An 18,602-nucleotide genomic window follows, 5' to 3' on the forward strand; every position below is an offset into this window, starting at 1 on the left:
CACCCATAAACCCATAAACCCATTTACCACCCATAAGCCCATCTACCACCCATAAACCCATCCACCATCCATAAACCCGTCAACCACCCATAAACCCATCCACCACCCATAAACCCGACCACCACCCATAAGCCCATCTACCACCCATAAACCCAACCACTACCCATAAACCCATCTACCACCCATAAGCCCATCCATCCATCCATCCATCAGTTTCACATAGACAGAAAATGCCAGTATACTGTAGGTAATCAGACATCAACTCATTGCAGTAACACAATAGGCCTACATTACATATTTATTTTCTGTCGAAATGTTTATTTTAATGAATAAACACAATGATTTCTATGGTATAATTACACAGCCATTTACAGTTTCTCAAGTTCTATATAGACAGATCATTTTGTATTTAAACAAATGCACAGGAATTCATAAAACCCTGCTTAACAAGAGGTTCCTGTGTGGGAATCAGAGTGCTAGCACTCGGGAAAGCAACCTAAACAATATAGTATATTATACAATAAAGATAATAATAAATAATAAATATAATATATTGTACAATATAGAAAAAGCAAGAAAAAAATCACCCCCTGCAGACCCCTCCTCCCTGCAGACCCCTCCTAACCCCTCCTCCCTGCAGACCCCTCCTAACCCCTCCTCCCTGCAGACCCCTCCTAACCCCTCCTCCCTGCAGACCCCTCCTAACCAACTCATTCCCCGTGGTGCAACAAGAACATTTGAAAATATGTCCTACTCACAGTTTTTGTCACGCATATCTATACTGATATGTCACGCATATCTATACTGATATGTCACGCATATCTATACTGATATGTCACGCATATCTATACTGATATGTCACGCATATCTATACTTATAAGTCACGCATATCTATACTGATATGTCAGGCATATCTATACTGATATGTCACGCATATCTATACTGATATGTCAAGCATATCTATACTGATATGTCAAGCATATAAATACTGATAATTCACACATATATATATATATATATACTGATATGCCACCCATATATATACTGATATGTCACACATATCTATACTGATATGTGACGCATATCTATACTGATATGTCACACATATAAATACTGATAATTCACACACACATATGAAAAGTGACATGTACAACTTAGAATTTGTATTGAGTGATTATGAGTGACTCCTTACAGGGTTTATGATGTCATATCAGTATTTATTATCAAGACACCAACATTGCTGTAACTCCATATTGGAATATGCATCCCAAGTGGCACCCTATTCCCTATATAGTGCACTACTTTTGACCAGGGCCCATGGCACCCTATTCCCTATATAGTGCACTACTTTTGACCAGGGCCCATGGCACCCTATTCCCTATATAGTGCACTACTTTTGACCAGGACCCATAGGCCTCTGACCGTAATTTGAAAAGACCTTGTGGAGCATAAGAATATACAGTAGAACGGAGACATAAAATAATTGATGCTAGTTGGATTTATATCTGTCATTAAACTGATGTATATCTGAGAGACTTGTGATGGAGTGTGAAGAGAGGGGACAGAGAGAGCTACAGTCACTGCACATGACAATCAGATAAAACCAGTTGATGAGTTCTCCCCTATCTATCTAAATACATATATTTACATTTATATACACACACACACACACACACACACACACACACACACACACACACACACACACACACACACACACACACACACACACACACACACACACACACACACACACACACACACACACACACACACACACACACACACACACACACACACACTGCATTGATGACATCACATTCCAAAAACAGCAAAAGACAAACAAGTAAAACAGAAACAGAGCAATGATATTTCTGTTATAATAAATAAAACATTACAGTGACTGTATTTAGTGGCTGGCTGTTAAAACACTATTCTGTCTGTTTGATGAAGTACAATAAATGATGCATTTCACCGTTGCCGTAGTAGCGAGAAAACAATGATTCTACTTCTATATCTAAAACGTCTTTTTTTATTTATTTTTTTTTTACCCCTTTTTCTCCCCAATTTCGTGGTATCCAATTGTTGTAGTAGCTACTATCTTGTCTCATCGCTACAACTCCCGTACGGGCTCGGGAGAGACGAAGGTTGAAAGTCATGCGTCCTCCGATACACAACCCAACCAAGCCTCACTGCTTCTTAACACAGCGCACATCCAACCCGGAAGCCAGCCGCACCAATGTGTCGGAGGTAACACCGTGCACCTGGCCACCTTGGTTAGCGTGCACTGCGCCCGGCCCGCCACAGGAGTCGCTGGTGCGCGATGAGACACCCCTACCGACCAAGCCCTCCCTAACCCGGACGACGCTAGGCCAATTGTGCGTCGCCCCACGGACCTCCCGGTCGCGGCCGGTTACGACAGAGCCTGGGCGCGAACCCAGGGACTCTGATGGCGCAGCTGGCGCTGCAGTACAGCGCCCTTAACCACCCGGGAGGCCCTCTAAAACGTCTTTTAACTTGTTCATTTTGATAAACATAATAATACATCATATATAATAAACTAAATAAACATTCCATCATTTTACAACCCATCCCATTCCATTAAATCCACCCGCCTCCTTCGTGACCACATCTCTGCCATTGGCCCGAGACTACTTCCTCCACTCGGCCGGCCAATGATATCCTTCCTAGTAATGATATTCATAAAGGGGGCGTTCTCGTGCTCAGGCGTTGCTCACGCCTGCCAGATCTGACAACGCCTGGATTGGTATTTTACTTACAGTATCAGCTAACCACGTTAGCTATCTGTCAGTCGATGCCACGGTCGATGATGTGGCACGCAGCCATTGGCTGATGCATGCAACGTCTGAGCAGGGGAACGCAACCAAAGAGTTCCATGTTCCCTACCCCTTGACCTCTGATCTATGACAGGCAGCAGGTGGAGGACTTCGGGGGCTGTTCCAGGATGCTCTCCCTGCGCAGGTCGTTGGGCAGCGCCCCCCCGACCCCCCAGAGGTTCAGCTCCCCGTAGATCCCCGTCTCGATCATCTCCTCCTGCCAGGGAATGGGGATGTTCCCCGAGGCGAACTCGTCAAAGAACTCCTTGTCGGGGTCGTCCAGGGTGACTCCCTTCACTGTTGAGAAAGCTCCGACGGCGTCCAGATCCTTGGCGTAGACCGTCTTGGAGTCGGGAACAAACGGAGGCACCAGGATCCCTGTCGGAGGAACACAACACCACATCCAGACAGTCATGGGACTGTTCATGGGAAACTGGCCACATGTCAGTTGTGTTGATTTACAGTTTGAAAGGAAGTTTAGCTGCATTGGTTATAATGGGTTTGAATAAGATTTAATCAAAGGATATATTGGGTAATGTGTGTATTTTGGGTAATGTGTGTATATTGGGTAATGTGTGTATTTTGGGTAATGTGTGTATATTGGGTAATGTGTGTATTTTGGGTAATGTGTGTATATTGGGTAATGTGTGTATATTGGGTAATGTGTGTATATTGGGTAATGTGTGTATATTGGGTAATGTGTGTATATTGGGTAATGTGTGTATATTGGGTAATGTGTGTATATTGGGTAATGTGTGTATATTGGGTAATGTGTGTATATTGGGTAATGTGTGTATATTGGGTAATGTTTGTATATTGGGTAATGTGTATATATTGGGTAATGTATGTATATTGGGTAATGTGTATATTGGGTAATGTGTATATTGGGTAATGTGTGTATATTGGGTAATGTGTGTATATTGGGTAATGTGTATATATTGGGTAATGTGTGTATATTGGGTAATGTGTGTATATTGGGTAATGTGTGTATATTGGGTAATGTGTGTATATTGGGTAATGTGTGTATATTGGGTAATGTGTGTATATTGGGTAATGTGTATATATTGGGTAATGTGTATATATTGGGTAATGTGTGTATATTGGGTCATGTGTGTATATTGGGTCATGTGTGTATATTGGGTAATGTGTGTATATTGGGTCATGTGTGTATATTGGGTAATGTGTGTATATTGGGTAATGTGTGTATATTGGGTAATGTGTGTATATTGGGTAATGTGTGTATATTGGGTAATGTGTGTATATTGGGTAATGTGTGTATATTGGGTAATGTGTGTATATTGGGTAATGTGTGTATATTGGGTAATGTGTGTATATTGGGTAATGTGTATATTGGGTAATGTGTGTATATTGGGTAATGTGTATATATTGGGTAATGTGTGTATATTGGGTAATGTGTGTATATTGGGTAATGTGTGTATATTGGGTAATGTGTGTATATTGGGTAATGTATGTATATTGGGTAATGTGTATATTGGGTAATGTGTGTATATTGGGTAATGTGTGTATATTGGGTAATGTGTGTATATTGGGTAATGTGTGTATATTGGGTAATGTGTGTATATTGGGTAATGTGTGTATATTGGGTAATGTGTGTATATTGGGTAATGTGTATATATTGGGTAATGTGTATATATTGGGTAATGTGTGTATATTGGGTCATGTGTGTATATTGGGTCATGTGTGTATATTGGGTCATGTGTGTATATTGGGTCATGTGTGTATATTGGGTCATGTGTGTATATTGGGTAATGTGTGTATATTGGGTAATGTGTGTATATTGGGTAATGTGTGTATATTGGGTAATGTGTATATTGGGTAATGTATGTATATTGGGTAATGTGTGTATATTGGGTAATGTATGTATATTGGGTAATGTGTGTATATTGGGTAATGTGTGTATATTGGGTAATGTGTGTATATTGGGTAATGTGTGTATATTGGGTAATGTGTGTATATTGGGTAATGTGTGTATATTGGGTAATGTGTGTATATTGGGTAATGTGTGTATATTGGGTAATGTGTATATATTGGGTAATGTGTGTATATTGGGTAATGTGTGTATATTGGGTAATGTGTGTATATTGGGTAATGTGTGTATATTGGGTAATGTGTATATTGGGTAATGTGTGTATATTGGGTAATGTGTGTATATTGGGTAATGTGTGTATATTGGGTAATGTGTGTATATTGGGTAATGTGTGTATATTGGGTAATGTGTGTATATTGGGTAATGTGTATATTGGGTAATGTGTGTATATTGGGTAATGTGTGTATATTGGGTAATGTGTGTATATTGGGTAATGTGTGTATATTGGGTAATGTGTATATTGGGTAATGTGTGTATATTGGGTAATGTGTGTATATTGGGTAATGTGTGTATATTGGGTAATGTGTGTATATTGGGTAATGTGTATATATTGGGTAATGTGTGTATATTGGGTAATGTGTGTATATTGGGTAATGTGTGTATATTGGGTAATGTGTGTATATTGGGTAATGTATGTATATTGGGTAATGTATGTATATTGGGTAATGTGTGTATATTGGGTAATGTATGTATATTGGGTAATGTGTGTATATTGGGTAATGTGTGTATATTGGGTAATGTGTATATATTGGGTAATGTGTGTATTTTGGGTAATGTGTGTATATTGGGTAATGTGTATATATTGGGTAATGTGTGTATTTTGGGTAATGTGTGTATATTGGGTAATGTGTATATTGGGTAATGTGTGTATATTGGGTAATGTGTGTATATTGGGTAATGTGTGTATATTGGGTAATGTGTGTATATTGGGTAATGTGTGTATATTGGGTAATGTGTATATATTGGGTAATGTGTGTATATTGGGTAATGTGTGTATATTGGGTAATGTGTATATATTGGGTAATGTGTATATATTGGGTAATGTGTATATATTGGGTAATGTGTATATATTGGGTAATGTGTATATATTGGGTAATGTGTGTACATTGGGTAATGTGTGTATATTGGGTAATGTGTATATATTGGGTAATGTGTATATATTGGGTAATGTGTATATATTGGGTAATGTGTATATATTGGGTAATGTGTATATATTGGGTAATGTGTATATATTGGGTAATGTGTATATATTGGGTAATGTGTATATATTGGGTAATGTGTATATATTGGGTAATGTGTGTATATTGGGTAATGTGTGTATATTGGGTAATGTGTATATATTGGGTAATGTGTATATATTGGGTAATGTGTGTATATTGGGTAATGTGTGTATATTGGGTAATGTGTATATATTGGGTAATGTGTGTATATTGGGTAATGTGTGTATATTGGGTAATGTGTGTATATTGGGTAATGTGTGTATATTGGGTAATGTGTGTATATTGGGTAATGTGTGTATATTGGGTAATGTGTGTATATTGGGTAATGTGTGTATATTGGGTAATGTGTGTATATTGGGTAATGTGTATATATTGGGTAATGTGTGTATATTGGGTAATGTGTGTATATTGGGTAATGTGTATATATTGGGTAATGTGTATATATTGGGTAATGTGTGTATTTTGGGTAATGTGTATATATTGGGTAATGTGTATATATTGGGTAATGTGTGTACATTGGGTAATGTGTATATATTGGGTAATGTGTGTATATTGGGTAATGTGTATATATTGGGTAATGTGTATATATTGGGTAATGTGTATATATTGGGTAATGTGTGTATATTGGGTAATGTGTATATATTGGGTAATGTGTGTATATTGGGTAATGTGTGTACATTGGGTAATGTGTATATATTGGGTAATGTGTGTATATTGGGTAATGTGTATATATTGGGTAATGTGTGTACATTGGGTAATGTGTATATATTGGGTAATGTGTGTATATTGGGTAATGTGTATATATTGGGTAATGTGTATATATTGGGTAATGTGTATATATTGGGTAATGTGTGTATATTGGGTAATGTGTGTATTTTGGGTAATGTGTATATATTGGGTAATGTGTGTATTTTGGGTAATGTGTATATATTGGGTAATGTGTATATATTGGGTAATGTGTATATATTGGGTAATGTGTGTATATTGGGTAATGTGTGTATTTTGGGTAATGTGTATATATTGGGTAATGTGTGTATTTTGGGTAATGTGTATATATTGGGTAATGTGTATATATTGGGTAATGCGTGTATATTGGGTAATGTGTGTATTTTGGGTAATGTGTATATATTGGGTAATGTGTGTATATTGGGTAATGTGTGTATTTTGGGTAATGTGTGTATATTGGGTAATGTGTGTATATTGGGTAATGTGTGTATATTGGGTAATGTGTGTATATTGGGTAATGTGTGTATATTGGGTAATGTGTGTATATTGGGTAATGCGTGTACATTGGGTAATGTGTGTATTATCATTTAGAGGAACTGGTGGCTCCTCTTCCTGACTGTCTCATCTCTTTTTGTTAATCACATCGTTGATGATTCCACGTTTCTGACGATGACGACACATAAGAGCAGAAGGTGATGCAGCAGGTTCCATTCCAAATGGCACCCTACTCCCTATATAGTGGACTACTTTAGACCAGGGCCCTATATAGTACACTACTTTAGACCAGGGCCCTATATAGTACACTACTTTAGACCAGGGCCCTATATAGTGGACTACTTTAGACCAGGGCCCTATATAGTACACTACTTTAGACCAGGGCCCTATATAGTACACTACTTTAGACCAGGGCCCTATATAGTACACTACTTTAGACCAGGGCCCTATATAGTACACTACTTTAGACCAGGGCCCTATATAGTGGACTACTTTAGACCAGGGCCCTATATAGTACACTACTTTAGACCAGGGCCCTATATAGTACACTACTTTAGACCAGGGCCCTATATAGTGGACTACTTTAGACCAGGGCCCTATATAGTACACTACTTTAGACCAGGGCCCTATATAGTACACTACTTTAGACCAGGGCCCTATATAGTACACTACTTTAGACCAGGGCCCTATATAGTGGACTACTTTAGACCAGGGCCCTATATAGTACACTACTTTAGACCAGGGCCCTATATAGTACACTACTTTAGACCAGGGCCCTATATAGTACACTACTTTAGACCAGGACCCTATATAGTACACTACTTTAGACCAGGGCCCTATATAGTACACTACTTTAGACCAGGACCCTATATAGTACACTACTTTAGACCAGGGCCCTATATAGTGCACTACTTTAGACCAGGACCCTATATAGTGCACTACTTTAGACCAGGGCCCTATATAGTGGACTACTTTAGACCAGGGCCAACAGATTATAGGGTGCCATTTTGGACGTAGCCCCAGTGATGCAGGCCGCACCTTCGTTCAGCTTCATCCAGTTGAGTTCGCTGAAGAAGGGGTGCGCTCGGAGCTCGTCGCAGGACCCGTTCTTGAAGCCCAGCCTCTGGTCCACCGTCTTGCACAGCAGCGCCTCGCAGATGGACTTGGCTTTCTCACTGAACTTCTCCGGATAGGCCACGGGGTCGTTCAGAATCCTCTTCTTCACTACTTTGTTCTCCACCTGAATGGATGACAGCCCATAGAGTTGGACAGAAGGCACATATATCCAAACCTCTATGTACCTCTTTGTGCCCTCTAACTAACTCTATGTGTTAGCCCTAGGTTAGGTTACACCTGACCAGCCCCACCCAGTACATAATTCATTAGCGTTACCTCTGTCAAGCCTCTGTGTGCGTCACACATGGCACAATATTCCCTGTTTAGTGCACTTCTGTTGACCAGGGACCATAGGGCTCTGGTCTAAAGTAGTGCACTCCATATGGAATAGGAGAGAATTTGGAATGGAGGTAGACAGAGGTGAGCTGTGACTGAAGAAAGCAAGAGAGAGAGAGAGAGAGAGAGAGAGAGACACACAGAGGAGAGAGACAGAAGGAGAGAGAGAGAAAGAGAAGGAGAGTGACAGAGAGAGAAGAGAGAGGGACAGAGAAGGAGAGAGAGAGAGAGAATGTACAGTAGAGAGAGGATAGTACGGAAGAGAGAGAGAGAGTGAGAGAGAGAGAGAGAGAAGAAGAGAGAGAGGGACAGAAGGAGAGAGAATGTACAGTAGAGAGAGAGAGAGAGAGAGAGGGATAAGAAGGAGAAGGAAGGGAGAAGAGGACAGGAGGGAGAAGAAGAGAGGAAGGTAGAAGAGGACAGGAGGGAGAAGAAGAGATGGAAGAGAGGAAGGTAGAAGAGGACAGGAGGGAGAAGAAGAGATGGAAGAGAGGAAGGGAGAAGAGGACAGGAGGGAGAAGAAGAGATGGAAGAGAGGAAGGGAGAAGAGGACAGGAGGGAGAAGAAGAGATGGAAGAGAGGAAGGTAGAAGAGGACAGGAGGGAGAAGAAGAGATGGAAGAGAGGAAGGTAGAAGTCACCTTCTCTCCCCGGGTTCTGAAAGGTCCCTTGGCAGCGATGAACTCATACAGCGTGACCCCAAGGGTGAAGTAGTCCACTGACCAGTCATACTCCTCCCCTTTCAGCAGCTCTGGGGCCATGAACCCTGCCGGGAAGAGGTCAAAGGGAACAGTAGTGTCCTCTGTCTACGTCTCAAACGGCACCCTATACCCCATATACAGTATATAGGCATCTACTATTGACCCCCACTTTATGCTACATTACATGCCAGGGAAGTAAGGACCGGTGAGATAGAGAGGAGAGGGGACAGTTAAGTACAGGTGTCTAGAGAAGGGAGGGGACATATAGGTGCAGGTGTGATAGAGAGGGGACAGGTAAGGACAGGTAATATAGAGAGGGGAGAGGACAGGTAAAGACAGGTGTGATAGAGAGGGGAGAGGACAGCTAAAGACAGGTGTGATAGAGAGGGGAGAGGACAGCTAAAGACAGGTGTGATAGAGAGGGGAGAGGACAGGTAAGGACAGGTGGGATAGAGAGGGGAGAGGACAGGTAAAGACAGGTGGGCTAGAGAGGGGAGGGGACAGGTAAGGACAGGGGTCAGAGAGAGGGGAGGGGACAGGTAAGGACAGGGGTCAAAGAGAGAGGAGGGGACAGGTACAGTAAGTGGTTACAGCAGTGTGTCAGGGACAGAACAGTGAGTTGTCAGGGACAGAACAGGGAGTTGTCAGGGACAGTACAGTGAGTTGTCAGGGACAGTACAGTGAGTTGTCAGGGACAGGACAGTGAGTTGTCAGGGACACTACAGTGAGATGTCAGGGACAGTACAGTGAGTTGTCAGGGACAGTACAGTGAGTTGTCAGGGACACTACAGTGAGTTGTCAGGGACACTACAGTGAGTTGTCAGGGACACCACAGTGAGTTGTCAGGGACACTACAGTGAGTTGTCAGGGACAGTACAGTGAGTTGTCAGGGACAATACAGTGAGTTGTCAGGGACACTACAGTGAGTTGTCAGGGACAGTACAGTGAGTTATCAGGGACAATACAGTGAGTTGTCAGGGACAGTACAGTGAGTTGTCAGGGACACCACAGTGAGTTGTCAGGGACAGTACATTGAGTTGTCAGGGACACTACAGTGAGTTGTCAGGGACACTACAGTGAGTTGTCAGGGACAGTACAGTGAGTTGTCAGGGACACCACAGTGAGTTGTCAGGGACAGTACAGTGAGTTGTCAGGGACAGTACATTGAGTTGTCAGGGACACTACAGTGAGTTGTCAGGGACACTACAGTGAGTTGTCAGGGACAGTACAGTGAGTTGTCAGGGACAGTACATTGAGTTGTCAGGGACACTACAGTGAGTTGTCAGGGACACTACAGTGAGTTGTCAGGGACAGTACAGTGAGTTGTCAGGGACAGTACAGTGAGTTGTCAGGGACAGTACAGTGAGTTGTCAGGGACACTACAGTGAGTTGTCAGGGACAGTATAGTGAGTTGTCAGGGACAGTACAGTGAGTTGTCAGGGACAGTACAGTGAGTTGTCAGGGACAGTACAGTGAGTTGTCAGGGACACCACAGTGAGTTGTCAGGGACACTACAGTGAGTTGTCAGGGACACCACAGTGAGTTGTCAGGGACAGTACAGTGAGTTGTACTGTACAGGTGGGTTAAGGGAAGTTGTAGTGTACCTGGAGTCCCAGCGTAGCCTTTGATATTGGTCTGGTTGTCCGCCAGCTCCACGGCCAGACCAAGGTCAGAGATACGCACGTTACCTGAGACAGAGAGAGCAAACATCAGGACCACAATGTCACACACACCTCCAACAAACGTCAGACATATTGTTAGCAGCCCAGAGTACGTCAGTGTCGACCCATGTCCTGTGTTAGTGTTTACAGTAAATTGACTTAAGTTGTGAAAGTGTATTGTAGGGAACTATGTACTGTGTGTGTGTGTGTGTGTGTGTTTGCGTGCGTGCGTGCGTGCGTGCGTGTGTGTGTGTGCGTATGTGCGTGCGTGTGTGTGTGTGTTTACCTTCATTATCCAACAACACGTTCTCAGGTTTGAGGTCTCTGTAGATGATTCTCTTCTGGTGCAGGTGCTCCATACCCTGGATGATCTGAGCTGTGTAGAAACAGGCCCTCTGCTCATCAAACCCTGGGTTGTTCTCATCCACATTGTAGATATGATACCTGACCGTAGATTAGAGTGATGCTTTACAAGATGCTTTACAATAAACAATTGTAGATAGTCAGACATAAATAGAACCCTCCCTCCCCACACCCACCCAATAGGAGCAAGCTATCTTACCTCAAGTCTCCTCCATTCATGATGGTCATGACCAGACAGAGCTCAGTCTTGGTCTGGAAGGCGTAGGCCAGTGACACGATGAACCTGCTGTGGACACGTGCCAGAATTCTCTTCTCCACCATCGCACCCTAGTGGACCGGAGGGGAAAAGCACCCTATTCCTTATATAGTGCACTACATTTGACCAGGGCTCATAATGCTCTGGTCAAATGTATTGCACTATATAGGGAATAGGGTGCCATTATATAGGGAATAGGGTGCGAAGATTGTATCAGCACCTGACCGTGCTGCTGCTCCAGTTTAAACTGTTCTGCCTTATTATTATTCGATTTATTATTCATTTATGAACATTTGAACATCTTGGCCATGTTCTGTTATAATCTCCACCCGGCACAGCCAGAAGAGGACTGGCCATCCCACATATGCTCTCTCTAATTCTCTCTTTCTTTCTCTCTCTCGGAGGACCTGAGCCCTAGGACCATGCCCCAGGAATACCTGACATGATGACTCCTTGCTGTCCCCAGTCCACCTGACTGTGCTGCTGCTCCAGTTTCAACTGTTCTGCCTTATTATTATTGGACCATGCTGGTCATTTATGAACATTTGAACATCTTGGCCATGTTCTGTTATAATCTCCACCTGGCACAGCCAGAAGAGGACTGGCCACCCCACATAGCCTGGTTCCTCTCTAGGTTTCTTCCTAGGTTTTGGCCTTTCTAGGGAGTTTTTCCTAGCCACCGTGCTTCTACACCTGCATTGCTTGCTGTTTGGGGTTTTAGGCTGGGTTTCTGTACAGCACTTTGAGATATCAGCTGATGTAAGGAGGGCTATATAAATAAATTTGATTTGATTTGATTATATAGGGAATAGGGTGTCATTATATAGGGAATATGGTGCCATTATAGGGAATAGGGTGTCATTATATAGGGAATAGGGTGCCATTATATAGGGAATATGGTGCCATTATATAGGGAATATGGTGCCATTATAGGGAATAGGGTGTCATTATATAGGGAATAGGGTGCCATTATATAGGGAATATGGTGCCATTATAGGGAATAGGGTGTCATTATATAGGGAATAGGGTGCCATTATATAGGGAAAAGGGTGCCATTATATAGGGAATAGGGTGTCATTATATAGGGAATAGGGTGCCATTATATAGGGAATAGGGTGCCATTATATAGGGAATAGGGTGCCATTATAGGGAATAGGGTGCCATTATATAGGGAATAGGGTGCCATTATATAGGGAATAGGGTGTCATTATATAGGGAATAGGGTGTCATTATATAGGGAATAGGGTGCCATTATATAGGGAATAGGGTGTCATTATATAGGGAATAGGGTGCCATTATATAGGGAATAGGGTGTCATTATATAGGGAATAGGGTGCCATTATATAGGGAATAGGGTGCCATTATAGGAAATATGGTGCCATTATATAGGGAATAGGGTGCCATTATATAGGGAATAGGGTGTCATTATATAGGGAATAGGGTGCCATTATAGGGAATAGGGTGCCATTATATAGGGAATAGTGTGCCATTATATAGGGAATAGGGTGCCATTATATAGGGAATATGGTGCCATTATATAGGGAATAGGGTGTCATTATATAGGGAATAGGGTGTCATTATATAGGGAATAGGGTGCCATTATATAGGGAATAGGGTGTCATTATATAGGGAATAGGGTGCCATTATATAGGGAATATGGTGCCATTATATAGGGAATAGGGTGCCATTATAGGAAATATGGTGCCATTATATAGGGAATAGGGTGCCTTTATATAGGGAATATGGTGCCATTATATAGGGAATAGGGTGCCATTATAGGGAATATGGTGCCATTATATAGGGAATAGTGTGCCATTATATAGGGAATAGGGTGCCATTATATAGGGAATAGGGGGCCATTATATAGGGAATAGGGGGCCATTATATAGGGAATAGGGTGCCATTATATAGGGAATAGGGTGCCATTATATAGGGAATAGGGTGTCATTATATAGGGAATAGGGTATCATTATATAGGGAATAGGGTGTCATTATATAGGGAGTAGGGTGCCATTTGTGCCAAAACCTGTGTCTAAGGTCAGCACAGGACAGGCTGCAAGGTCCATCAGTTCATTCACATCACACAAGACAACCACACACTTATACGTAAGCACGTGTGATAACACGCCCATACACACACGCCCAATACCCCGAGCAGGGAGGGATCTGCTCCATTTATAAACATGGCAGAGTTGACACGTATTGAATAAGGAGCTCAATCATCATTCTAATGCTGCAGCTGTGGGGCTTATCACTGATTATATCATGGAGGACAGACACACTGCACAGCTCCTCTTCATGGAGGACAGACACACTGCACAGCTACTATTCATGGAGGACAGACACACTGCACAGCTACTATTCATGGAGGACAGACACACTGCACAGCTCCTATTCATGGAGGACAGACACACTGCACAGCTCCTATTCATGGAGGACAGACACACTGCACAGCTCCTCTGCTTCCTGCATCGGCACTTCGTGGAGGGATTAATGTCACTTCGTATCCACGAGTGATTTGACAGTCCAGAGTTCACACACCTTGTTTCCCTGGTAGACATCCGTGTGTAAACCAGTGATTTGACAGTCCAGAGTCCACACACCTTGTTTCCCTGGTAGACATACGTGTGTAAACCAGTGATTTGACAGTCCAGAGTCCACACACCTTGTTTCCCTGGTAGACATCCGTGTGTAAACCAGTGATTTGACAGTCCAGAGTCCACACACCTTGTTTCCCTGGTAGACATCCGTGTGTAAACCAGCTGCCACTGTGGTCTAGAGGAATAGCTGGACCCCTGGGGTATTTTAATGAAATACCACTTGTATTTCATGTCGACTCTCTCCATTGCCACGACCCTGCCCAATATATCTCAATGTTCCCTGTTCGTTCAGTTCCACTCCAGACAGACCCTTACCCCTCACTGCCCAGAACGGACTACAGTCCAACACTTACATTCATCTCACTGGAGAGTACTGCACTATACTACACACTCACACACACACACACACACACACTCTCACACTCACACACTCTCACACACACACACACTCTCACACACACACACACACACACGCATACACACGCACACACACACACACACACACACACTCTCACACTCACACACACACACACACTCTCACAAACACATGTACACACACACACGTGCACACACACACACACACGCATACACACACACACACACGCACGCGCGCACACACACACACACACGCGCGTGCGCACAGACACGTACGTACGTACGTACGTACACACACACACACAGTTTCACCACAGCCCAGACCACTCCTCTGTCTAGTCTATTTGTGGCATAGAACAAATCTACAGGGATGATCCTACATGGCACCCTATTCCCTATAATGGCACCCTATTCCCTATGAAGGGCCCTCCTTTTGACCTTGGCCCATAGGGATTTACAGGGAGTGGGGTGCTATTTGTGAGGAAGACATGTGGAAGGAGTGTTGTTGGGTAATAGTCCTGAATGAGGTTCTTATGTAGTGTGAAATCCCTGTGATAATCTGAAGGGCTGTGACACTGCTGAAGGTCAAGGCTGAAGGCTATGTACTAACGCCTGTGTGTGTGTGTGTGTGTCCTATGTACTAACGCCTGTGTGTGTGTGTCCTATGTACTAACGCCTGTGTGTGTGTCCTATGTACTAACGCCTGTGTGTGTGTGTCCTATGTACTAACACCTGTGTGTGTGTGTGTGTGTGTGTGTGTGTTCTCCTATGTACTAACGCCTGTGTGTGTGTGTGTGTGTGTCCTATGTACTAACGCCTGTGTGTGTGTGTGTGTCCTATGTACTAACGCCTGTGTGTGTGTCCTATGTACTAACGCCTGTGTGTGTGTGTCCTATGTACTAACGCCTGTGTGTGTGTCCTATGTACTAACGCCTGTGTGTGTGTGTCCTATGTACTAACGCCTGTGTGTGTGTGTGTGTGTGTGTGTGTTCTCCTATGTACTAACGCCTGTGTGTGTGTGTGTGTGTGTCCTATGTACTAACGCCTGTGTGTGTGTGTGTGTGTCCTATATACTAACGCCTGTGTGTGTGTGTGTGTGTCCTATGTACTAACGCCTGTGTGTGTGTCCTATGTACTAACGCCTGTGTGTGTGTGTCCTATGTACTAACGCCTGTGTGTGTGTCCTATGTACTAACGCCTGTGTGTGTGTGTCCTATGTACTAACGCCTGTGTGTGTGTGTGTGTGTGTGTGTGTGTGTTCTCCTATGTACTAACGCCTGTGTGTGTGTGTGTGTGTGTCCTATGTACTAACGCCTGTGTGTGTGTGTGTGTGTCCTATGTACTAACGCCTGTGTGTGTGTGTGTCCTATGTACTAACGCCTGTGTGTGTGTGTGTGTGTCCTATGTACTAACTAACGCCTGTGTGTGTGTGTGTGTGTGTGTCCTATGTACTAACGCCTGTGTGTGTGTGTGTGTGTTCTCCTACGTACTAACGCCTGTGTGTGTGTGTGTTCTCCTACGTACTAACGCCTGTGTGTGTTCTCCTATGTACTAACGCCTGTGTGTGTGTGTGTTCTCCTATGTACTAACGCCTGTGTGTGTGTTCTCCTATGTACTAACGCCTGTGTGTGTGTGTGTTCTCCTATGTACTAACGCCTGTGTGTGTGTGTCCTATGTACTAACGCCTGTGTGTGTGTGTGTTCTCCTACGTACTAACGTAAGTCTGTTCCGTAATCGGCCCTCCTCCACTAAGCATCGCTTATCCTGGACAGATGCTCTGGATAAGTTGTCCTACGAGTGGTGTTCATCGTCCCCAAAACACAAACTTTATGAATTAAACTGTGAACTCTGTTTTGTCCGTCACACGCTTCTCTCTCTCTCTTCATCTCTCCCTCTCTTCTTCCCTTTCTCTCTCTCTCTCTCTCTCTCTCCCCTTCTCTCTCTCTCTTCATCTCTTCCCTCTTTAAAGTGACTTCCTCAGAGCTCTCACACGAAACTCACATGTACTGAAACCAACACCTAACCTAATGTATCAACCCATCCACTGACACATAGCCATTTCCCTCCATGAACTACACTACCCATCAGGCACTCCTTCCTCTATTCCAATGGCAACCAATTTTGTCCTCCATTTTTAAGAAGTGAACTACAAATTCCACTCTATATAGTAGTAATACAGGTCTTCTGTCTCTCACCTCATATCCTTTCCTCTTCTTCAGCCTCTTCTTGTTGAGCTTCTTGCAGGCGTACAGTTTCCCCGTGGCCTTCATGGAGGTGGCGTGTACCTCCCCGAAGCCCCCCTTCCCAAGGACACGGAAGTCCATGAACCAGTCCTCTCCCGTGGGCTGCATCTCCAGCCACTTCCATTGGAGGAACCTCTTCAGGTGCATGCTGTCCAGGTAGAAGGTATAAGGGACCTCCTTGAGGAAGTCCAGTACGCTGGTCAGAGTCTCCACGAACAGATCGTCTCCGGCCTCCGCATGCTTCTCCTTCACCTTGGTGATGTCGTTCTCCGGCAGGAACGGGCAGAAGTGTTTGGCGCTGGGATCCATGTAGCGAGAGAGCATCTTGGAGGCCTTCTTAACGCGGTCCTGGTCCTCGGCCTGGTTGTACTCCTCCACGTCCTTCCACAGGCGGCAGGGGCCTTTGTATTCGTTGTTGGCCTCCAGGAACTCCTGGAACAGACGCTTGCCGATGGGCTGCTCCACGCAGGCGGTCTGGAAGCCCAGGTCCAGAGTCTCCCTGAGGCCCTCGCACACCGTGATGTGAGGCAGCTTCAGGCGGGCGTGGTACTTCTTGTCTCGGTTGGCAGACGGGTTGGCTGTGCCGTCGAAGCTCCCGCGCGCCGAGATGTAGGCCGAGTTGGCCACCACCGTTGTCAAGCTGCCCATATCCATGGCGATGAAGGATGGAGGCAGAAACAAACAGAGAGAAATAAAGAGAGAGAGGAACAGAAGAGAAGCGCCGAGCTCCTCTGGGAAACAGATCAGGAGTGAGAATGAGAAAATCCCCAGACAACTCGTCTCGTCGTGGACACGGAGAGAAGAAGAGGGGGAGAGGTAAGGAGGAGGGAGAAGGACAGGAGTAAACAGAAGGACAGATGGCCGGATGACCAAAATGTTCACAGGAAATGAAAGGATTAGAGTTTCCCCCAGACTGTAGTGATTCAGTAGAGAGCAGAGGGGTGATCTGTCTGTTCTCTCTGTACCCCTGGAGCGCAGGATGCAGAGAGAGAGAGAAAGAAAGAGACACACAGGGAGCACTGATTCCCCTTACTGGGACCGGAGCAGACCTGAGACTGAGAGGTTAAGCCCCTGCCACGCACACACACACACACACACACATAACAGAGATCTGTCTGACTCAACACCTTTGTGTTCAGAGTTTATCCACTAACTCTATAATACCTTCCTTCCACTGCTACTGTGTTAAACCATGAGGAGGACAATAGGATGGAGAGAGAGAGAGAGAGAGAGAGAGAGAGAGAGAGAGATGGAGAGAGAGGGGGAGAGAGAGAGCGAGCGAGAGAGAGAGAGAGAGAGAGAGATAAAGAAAGATAGAGAGAGATAAGAAAAGAGTCAGAGTGGTAGCATTCATAAAAATTATATTTTATCCAGGTCTATGGAATGGTAGGTGATCCGGGTCTATGGAATGGTAGGTGATCCGGGTCTATGGAATGGTAGGTGATCCAGGTCTATGGAATGGTAGGTGATCCAGGTCTATGGAATGGTAGGTGATCCAGGTCTATGGAATGGTAGGTGATCCTGGTCTATGGAGTGGTAGGTGATCCAGGTCTATGGAATGGTAGGTGATCCAGGTCTATGGAATGGTAGGTGATCCAGGTCTATGGAATGGTAGGTGATCCAGGTCTATGGAGTGGTAGGTGATCCGGGTCTATGGAATGGTAGGTGATCCAGGTCTATGGAGTGGTAGGTGATCCAGGTCTATGGAATGGTAGGTGATCCAGGTCTATGGAATGGTAGGTGATGAGGGTCTATGGATTGGTAGAGAATTAATATAGAACATTAT

The 18,602-nt window shown here is 44.0% G+C and overlaps 1 protein-coding gene across 1 annotated transcript; it reads right to left on the reverse strand.

Annotated features, from left to right (window-relative positions):
* Positions 1-1,869: 1,869 nt before the first annotated feature.
* grk1a (G protein-coupled receptor kinase 1 a) lies at positions 1,870-17,933 on the reverse strand. The gene is made up of 7 exons (XM_090207136.1): positions 16,769-17,933; positions 11,542-11,669; positions 11,266-11,423; positions 10,923-11,006; positions 9,259-9,383; positions 8,205-8,406; positions 1,870-3,215 (listed from the first exon to the last, which is right to left on the reverse strand). Exons 1-7 carry the CDS (start codon positions 17,468-17,470, stop codon positions 2,923-2,925), a joined length of 1,692 nt encoding a protein of 563 aa, XP_090063262.1. The 5' UTR covers positions 17,471-17,933; the 3' UTR covers positions 1,870-2,922.
* Positions 17,934-18,602: the final 669 nt, after the last annotated feature.

Source organism: Oncorhynchus mykiss, chromosome 18 (genome assembly GCF_057628025.1).
Source record: "Oncorhynchus mykiss isolate SJ-2025 chromosome 18, ASM5762802v1, whole genome shotgun sequence".
Classification (NCBI taxonomy): Eukaryota; Metazoa; Chordata; class Actinopteri; order Salmoniformes; family Salmonidae; genus Oncorhynchus; species Oncorhynchus mykiss.